Genomic DNA, 8154 nt, shown 5'->3' with positions numbered 1-8154 from the left:
CACAAGGAAGTGTGAACGGAGAGAAGGAGAGAGAACATTTCCCTCTTCCATAAACTCTCTGTCTCCCTCTCTCCCCAAAAGGCTAAAAGATGCCATTGAGTGTTGGATGGGGAGCTGGCCTGCATGCAGGGGGCTGAAAGTGGGGTAGACAGAGATTCTCACAGGAGGTCCAGCGAATCCAGCAGGTCCAGGGGGCCCAGTCTCTCCACGTTCACCCTGTGAAAAGAGCAGGCCCAGGGAAGATCAGTCCCCACTGCTTGCCTGATTCTGTTCCCTCCTAAGAGTGCAGAGCTCTCTGCCCTGTCCAGCCCAACTTCATGTCCAGTCACCCCCTGAGAGAAGGCATCTGAAGGTTGTCTGATCCTAAACAAATGGACCCAGGGCAGAAAACCTTTCTTGACTAAACGATCTGTTGACTCAAAGGCCCAGTGCCCTGATCACATCCATATCACTTCTCCCATATCACTTCTCCCTTCCCTTCCCATCTCTCCTCCCACCCCTGAACTCAAAGGGCAAGGAGGGAGTTGGCACTGGACAGCCTGCAGGGTGAGGCTGAGGGATGGAGCTGGCATCCAGGCTCCTGGAGGCTGTAGGCCCAGCTCTGAGGGGCAGATACTCACCGGGGCACCTCGAGCACCAGCACTTCCTGCAGGGCCAGGAGGGCCAACTTCTCCCTGTGGGGGAAGCCAGGAATGAGGAGGTGGGAAACCAAAGTGGGGTCTTCTGAGAGCCAAGCACATCCAGGAAGCCCTGATGTTGGGAAGGGGACTCTGGGGGCCTAGTATACCCAGCACATTTTCTCCCTGTGATTTCAGGCACCTCTACAGCCTCTTCAGGGCCTTCACCAAGGGCATTCTACGCCCAGTCCCACTGTTCCACCCCCCCCCCCCAGGGCACACAGCCAATGGCTTCCCTACTGAGAAGAACCCCACCCTTCACTCCTCTAGCTCTGGTGGCTGGTTGATGAGTGAGGAGGAGACACAGCATCTCTGGCAGAAGATGAGAAGATGGCTTGCTGGGAGAGGGAAGGCAGAACGAGGAAGGCCAGCCGTGACTCACCTTCTCACCATTTGCACCAGCCGGGCCAGGGGGGCCAATGGGACCAGTCATACCCTGGGAGAGAGGAAGCAAAGGTTAAGGAGGCAGGAAGGCAGGGCCAGACACTTGGTATACTCCCAAGGTTCCCAGAGTTCCCGCTCACTGTCTGGCCCCCGCCTTTGACAGAAAGTCTCTGTGGGTTCTCTGTCCCAGCTTCTTCCCTCCTCTATGACAGAGACTTATGAGGTCCCCTGTATCTGTCCCCACGCCGATTCTCAAGTCTCACAACTAGCATTTACTTACTCGTACACCGTCCTTTCCAGGGGCTCCCTCGGGACCTTTCTCACCAACATCACCCTAGGGGAAGAGAAAACCAGCTGTCTCAGATGGGCACTCCAGGACCCCTTGGCCATCTTAGTCCCAGCCTGGCTGGAGCTCCAGGACTCAGTTCCTGCCCAAGAGGGATTTGCTGTGGTCTCAGGGTGCATGACAGGGAGTAACAGGACTAAGATGAAGAGATGGGGAGAAGGTGGCCCTAAAAGGCAGAGTTTTGGAAGTGGCGTCTCCAAGTTCTTCAAGAAGAGGGAACCAAGACTCTCATCCAGAGGGAATGGGAAATGAGTATGAGGGGCAGGAATGGGGCAGAGTCATGGCTCTGGAGAGAGGTACTTGGACCCGGTACTTACCCTGTCTCCCTTGGGCCCAGAAATACCAGCTGCTCCCCTCTCACCAGGCATTCCCTGTAGACCTGGAGGGCCCTGAGCCCCAGGGGGGCCAGCTGGGCCAGATGCACCCTGGGAAGAAGGCAAGAGGAATCTGTAGTGGGCAGCACTTCCCCAGGGCCTCAGTGTGTAGCTGAGAACCAATGTCCCAAAGTCCTGTTTCCTTGCCTTCCTCCTGCCCAGACCTCCTTTCTAGTTCCATCTTCCACTTGCCTCTGCTACTCTGCATTCCCTCTGAGTGTCTCTCCTTCCTCTCCACCCTCATTGGGCCCTCCCCAGGCTCCCAGAAGATCCCTGCAGGAACCAGCCTCACTTACTTTGGGACCATCAGTGCCAGGAGTGCCAGGGAGGCCACGGGCACCCTGGAGTCCCTGGGCACCGGGAGAGCCACGTTCACCTGGGAAACCTCGTTCACCCTGGGAGAAAGACACCAAGATGCCATCAGGCAAGAGTGGTGGGAAGGAGGCCAAGGCAAAGCAGGGATGCAGGAAGGGGAGTAGGACTCTCCAGAACAGGATGTGGTCTGGGAAGCGTTGGCACAACTGTACAGAGAGGGTAGACCCAAGGAGGCCCCAGTAATGGCCAACAGGATACTCACCCTGGGACCCACAAGGCCGGGGGCTCCAGCTTCACCAGGAATACCCTGGAGAACAAAGAAGGATGAGAAAGAATGAAGATAGCATGAGCCAGAGCCTGGGTCATCCCTCCCCTGGGGATAGTCCTCCCATAAGAGGGCTGAACTCAGAATATGTCATCTGTGGAGAGTTGGGATGTGCATCTGGGACATTCCCATGTCTCTTGTTATCAGTTTATAGGCTCAGGTTATAGGAACAGGTTATAGGCTCAGAAAGCTGCATACTCACCTGCTCTCCTGGTTTTCCACCTTCACCTGGGGGACCAGGAGGGCCAGGAAGTCCCTATAAGTCAAAGTGACAGGGTTAGCAAATGAGTGAGTTTTCTGCCTCTGTCCTCCAAGGAGGCATAGCACTAGGCAGACCCAAAGGAAGAAGCAACAAGAACCAGGGTATCAGCAAAGCTGCAGTTCCCTGGCACCCCTTGACAGGGGTAGGTCCTCTATCCATGGTGCCTACTACTACCCCAGAGAGCCCAAAGTGTAGGAAGGAGCTGGACAGCTACCTACCTGGAAACCAGATGGCCCAGGAGCACCCTGCTCGCCTCGTTCACCAGCAGGTCCCTGCAGAGAAAAAGAAAAGATAGGCTAAGCTAGTGCTTCTGAGAACCCAAGAGCTGAGGCTGGCGGGGCCCTAGGGCTGTTAGCAAGGTGGACAGGATCAACACCTCCCTGCACGGTCCCGTCAATGTGAGCACTCATTCCTACCAACTACCTATTCCCCTGCACCAGGGTGGGGTCCAAACTGCCTCCTGGGACACCTCATCTCAGCTTCTGGGTCTGGCATCCTGGTTTAACCCAGATCTGAGTCTGTCAGCTCCATTAGTGGATGAGCCTGAGGATCCCCTGCTCCACCCCACAAGCCCCTGCCCACAGGGCCACTGAGAGAGGCTGGCAGGTACTTACAGCAGGGCCAGGGGGTCCTGCAGCGCCTGTCTCACCATCTTTGCCAGGAAGACCCTAGAGGACAGAAAAAAAGGTGAAATAATGACTTACACTCTCCTTCAGTTCCATAGGCCCCCCGCCCCCAGGACTAGGCAGATGCACTTTTTGACCCATAGTTTCCAGACCTCCATGATTTCCCAGTTGAACTCATTTCCACCTCTTTCTGTCCCTCCCCACTGGCTCCCACTTTCCTTTACTGTCTCCTCATAGAAGCTTTCCCTATTTTCCCAGCCTGCTGACCTACAGCAGCCATGATCCCAAAAGGCCCATCCCAGCATGAGCTCAGCCACATGGGATCCCAAGATTACACCTAGGGGAGTCACCCCCATACCTAGCAGGTGTCCAGCAACACAAAGGCACAGGCGGTAGGGTGGGGTACTTACTCTTAGACCAGGAGCACCAGGCAGACCCTTCTCACCAGCTTTGCCAGGCTCACCCTGGAGAAAGAAGAGAGCAGAACCATGAAGTGGCGTGTTATAGAGAATGTGTCCAAGAGGGAGAATGGGGCTTGGGGCCACATCCTGATGAACAACAGAGGATGAGATCAGGGATCAGCTCTTCCCTTGTATTTGGAGACAGCTAGGCCATGGGCACTGCCCAGGGCACAATGTCATGGCCTTGACATCCTGAGGTCTAAGAGGCTCTGGGTCTCCCCCATATCACACATTCTCCTGCAGGATGTGGAGGCCAGAACAGCCCATGGCACAGAGATCCCACTCATTACTTCTTTGAGTTAGCTTTGTTTGGGTTCTAGTGCTTTCTCCAAGAGGCAAGGAGGGAGACCACACCACATGGAAGGAAATGGAAGAGCAAATTATTACTTACATTGGCACCTTTGGGGCCAGGGAAACCCATGACACCAGGCTGTCCACGGGCCCCCTGAGGACCTGGAGGTCCAGGACGGCCATCTTCACCAGGGATTCCCTGAAAGAGGAAATGCCATTCTCAGAACACAGACCTCTGACCCTGTAAATCCATCAATATCTACCACTCGCTTGCTATGGGGCAGGCACAGAATGAGGCACCAGCCATATACAGGATTGACCAAGGCTGCAACCAACAGGTCACACCATATACATGGGCTCATCTGTAACAAGGTGCCGCTAAGTTCAGAAGTCTGTCCCTGAAAGTACACACTGGACGTTGTCTCATGCCCCCAGGAGAGACCTAAATGCATAAAGGGGTGGCATTTTCAAGGCTCATGGTTACTGCACAGGCCACACATGCCTGAACCTATCATCTATCCCCTGACCCAATTCTCAAATTTCAGGGTATTCCAGGCTTCCTTCACCCACACTGATGTCTCTCTTCCCACTACATCCCCAAAGATACCCTCCACTCTCCCAATAGTCCCAGGATGATTGGACTTACTGAAGGACCAACTTTGCCTTGAGGACCAGCATCACCAGGGCGACCAGTGAGACCCTATGTTCAAGAGAGAGAAGAGGGTAGTGTCAGGGACAGGCCCAAGACCTCCCAATCCTGGCAGCACAGGAGGGAGGGAGGCAGAGTGTGAGGTTCAGGGTCTGAAGCCAAGGGTAACAGAAGTTCCCCTACTCACCCGAGCTCCAGGGAGACCAGGTTCTCCAGGACGGCCAGGGTCACCGTTGGCTCCCTTGGGACCAGCAAGGCCACTGGGCCCTCGCTCTCCAGGGGCTCCCTATACCAGAGGAGATGGAGTAAGTAGGATGTCTTGTAACCAGAGATGCAGGAAGAGCCCAACCCTTCTTTCTCCACTCACCTTGGGACCTGCTAGACCATCCTGACCTGGGAAACCACGGTTGCCAGGAGCACCCTGGAAAGAAGCAGGAAGGAGGCAGTGAGTGAGAACATTCCTAACACAACAGTCCCTGGAGAGAGCCCAGCCAGGCTCCAGGGGGTCCATCCCATCGACCCACCAAGACAATTTCTTTGGAGAAAGATTCTGAAAGGTCAACTTCTTGACCCTGCCCCTGCCTTTTGAGGAAGGAGCTCACTATTTTGTGTCATCCTGGGGTACAGGGCACAAATAGGATAAGGATCCATGTCACTCCGGTGGTGAATGGAGTAAAGAGGAGTTTGCTTTCAGTAAAAGTCATGGGACTTGGTAAGAACACAGGGCCAGATCTGAGATGGGGACTTCTTGCCCACTTACTCTTTCTCCGGGGGGACCAATGGGCCCAGCACCACCAGGCTCTCCACGGGCACCTCTTTTGCCTTCTTCACCAGCAGGACCAGGGGCTCCCTGAGGGCCAGCGGGACCCTGAGAACCAACACAAAGAGAAACAGGGTGAGTCTTTACTGACGCTGGGGCAAGTACCGGCCCCCAAGTGGAGGAAGTGGCCCTGGAAATGTTCTAGGGCTGGGGCACCTGAGAAAGAGGGGCCACACAGGAAGGGTAAAGTGGCCCAGGAGAGAGATGGTATAAAATTCAAACTGGGAGCAGAAACTTCTTCAGGGTTCTCTAAGCCCTGTTAACTCCTCCAGGCACATGGGAGAGGGCCTAGATGGGGGATGGGCTCTGGGGGAGGGACATAGGGCTGAGGGGATGCTCCCACCCCAGGATAGTAGCAAGGAAGACAAGAATTTGTGGACATATACTCACAAGTTCTCCCTTGGGGCCTTGTTCACCTTTGAAGCCAGCAATACCAGGCTCACCCTAAATGAAAGAGAGAGGCAAGTACTCACGCTGGGTTCTCTCCCACCTGCAGAACCCTGCCAGAGGGCACTGGGGTAAGGTCAGGCCTGGAAAGCACAGGAAGGACAGGCTCGGGGTCTGACTCCAGGAATGTAGGTAGGACTTGGTGGTTACTTCAGGTTCTTACCGTCTGACCTTTTGGACCAAGAGGACCAGTTGCACCTTGAGGGCCAGGAGGACCACGGGGTCCAGGGAAGCCAGGAGCACCAGCAATCCCAGGAGCACCCTATCAACGTGAGCAGAAGAGGCGTGTCAGGAGAAGGCTGAGGAAGAACTGAACCCACCAGAAGCAGCCCCAGGGCAGCACTCACAGCAGATCCTTTGGCTCCAGGAATGCCATCAGTTCCAGGGTTACCCTGAACAAGAAGATAGTGTCATTGTGAAATAAGCAGCAAAGAGTGAACCCTAAATGCTTCCCAGCCCGCCAGGTCCCCTTTCGGGGGTCTGGGACAGGTCCACTTCAGGGGTACATTGTTTCAAGGGAAAGACTAAAGACACAGACGTGTCTGGAGGTCAGAGGGCAGGCATTAGGCTAGAAAAAAGGTCTGGTGACTGGGGTCCTCACCACTCAGAGGGCCCCATGGAGTCAGGATTTACAAGGCTATAGACCCTGGACCCTCCAGGCCAACAAGGAGCTGCACTTACGGAAGCACCAGCAGGCCCAGGGGACCCAGGAGTACCAGGTTCACCTCGAGGGCCTTGAGCACCTTCAGGACCACGGGCACCGGTTGGGCCGGCCTCACCCTGGAAAGAGAGCAGGAGGGTGAAGAGAAGAGGGTACCACAGCAGGTCAGGGCCAGCTGTGTGTACCCAGCCTTGTGTGTGAGCACACATGTCCATACCTGCTCACATATGGGCTTTGTTGTCATTTTTGTCCCCACCTGACTGAGCTTGATGACTTGATGACCTCCCACCTCCTGTCTCCACATTGTCACAATCACACAAGTGCCTGCTTGGTTACAGCAAAAGGCAGCTTGCTGGGTCTGTCTGCACCCATCAGAGAAGCCTGGGTTAGAGGAGCTGCCTTCTAGCAGCAGAGGATGATGGACAGAGGGTCTGGATGGAGAGGCACTGCTGTCTTCCACCACCTTCTAGTTTTCTATTCCATGAAGGAAATGAGTCTTAGGGAGGTGAACTTCCAGTTACCTGGACCTCTGCTTCCTTGAGCATCTTAGCTCAAAGTGCTATTGCCTCCTACCTGGCTGCTGGGGGACCAGTGCAGCCCAGATTTCTGGCCCAAGCCTGTTTGAAGTACCAGAAAGGCAGGGCAGAAGCAAGCTGAGACAGGAGACCCAACTCGCCTTTTTCCAGCCCTAACAGCAGCCCAGCCCCCTCCCCTGCAAATAGCCTCTGTTTTTCTTTTCTTTTTTCTTTTTTTTTTTTTTCCTGAAAGTTACAACTTGCTGAGCTCTGGGCTGTCTGGATGGGGAGTCCCTGGGGAGGGATGCTGACCTGGAGAGAGGTCAGAACTGCCTCAGGTTTCTTCTCAACATTCTTGCTTCACTTTTGTAATTATTGTTTTCTAAAGGTCAGGCCCCCTCACCTTCCGCTGTCCCTCTTCACAATGGGTCTCCTTCACCGGGCTCCCGGGGCCTCAGACACTGTCTGGTTGCCATGGAAACCCCCAGGAGGGGAAAAGCAACCTGATGCCAGTGACACACGGAGGCTCCTTATTCATTCCCAGGGACGTTCACACTGGAATCCCTCCTGGGCTGCTGGGCCTTTCCCTGAACTGGCTGGCCTCCCACTGGCCTCTATTCATCTTTGGAAGAACTCCATTAACATGGCTTAGAAGAGCCCAGCACCCCAAGAGAAGCAGAAGCAAGAGGGGCCAGAGGACAGCAAGGAGCAGTCTACTTTACTGGTGCCCTCTTCCCCTGCCCATTTCCCTCCAGCAACCCCTGGGTCTGCCTAGCTTTTGGACCCCTCCACCCTTCTATCCCTACTGTTCTTCTTCCTCCAGGGATTCTGGGGTCCCCCCATCTTTCTCTCCTGTCTGCCTTTCCCCACTCTGAAGCTGTGACAGGACCTCCAGCTTCCATCACCCCATCTTCCTCTCTCTTCCAGTGGGTCACTAGGTAGATACTGGGCCTTCTTCCTTGCTTTGGTGGGGAGCCACAGTGGATGGGGTCGGGGAGACT

The 8154-nt window shown here is 55.1% G+C and overlaps 1 protein-coding gene across 3 annotated transcripts in view; it reads right to left on the bottom strand.

Annotated features, from left to right (window-relative positions):
- Positions 1-8154, bottom strand: part of Col2a1 (collagen type II alpha 1 chain) — a 30917-nt gene that overhangs the window by 7906 nt on the left and 14857 nt on the right. For all 3 annotated transcript variants that reach the window (XM_005324868.5, XM_078014781.1, XM_005324869.4), the window contains 20 exons: positions 6659-6757; positions 6325-6369; positions 6141-6239; positions 5921-5974; positions 5471-5578; positions 5078-5131; positions 4898-4996; positions 4708-4761; positions 4162-4260; positions 3720-3773; positions 3298-3351; positions 2902-2955; positions 2624-2677; positions 2359-2403; positions 2078-2176; positions 1725-1832; positions 1342-1395; positions 1060-1113; positions 621-674; positions 163-216 (listed from right to left, as the gene is read on the bottom strand). In XM_005324868.5, coding sequence (XP_005324925.1) covers positions 163-216; positions 621-674; positions 1060-1113; positions 1342-1395; positions 1725-1832; positions 2078-2176; positions 2359-2403; positions 2624-2677; positions 2902-2955; positions 3298-3351; positions 3720-3773; positions 4162-4260; positions 4708-4761; positions 4898-4996; positions 5078-5131; positions 5471-5578; positions 5921-5974; positions 6141-6239; positions 6325-6369; positions 6659-6757 — 1395 coding nt within the window. The remainder of the gene's footprint in view (positions 1-162; positions 217-620; positions 675-1059; positions 1114-1341; positions 1396-1724; positions 1833-2077; positions 2177-2358; positions 2404-2623; positions 2678-2901; positions 2956-3297; positions 3352-3719; positions 3774-4161; positions 4261-4707; positions 4762-4897; positions 4997-5077; positions 5132-5470; positions 5579-5920; positions 5975-6140; positions 6240-6324; positions 6370-6658; positions 6758-8154) is intronic.

Source organism: Ictidomys tridecemlineatus, chromosome 6 (genome assembly GCF_052094955.1).
Source record: "Ictidomys tridecemlineatus isolate mIctTri1 chromosome 6, mIctTri1.hap1, whole genome shotgun sequence".
Lineage (NCBI taxonomy): Eukaryota > Metazoa > Chordata > Mammalia > Rodentia > Sciuridae > Ictidomys > Ictidomys tridecemlineatus.
This window is presented reverse-complemented; position numbering and strand designations above follow the sequence as displayed.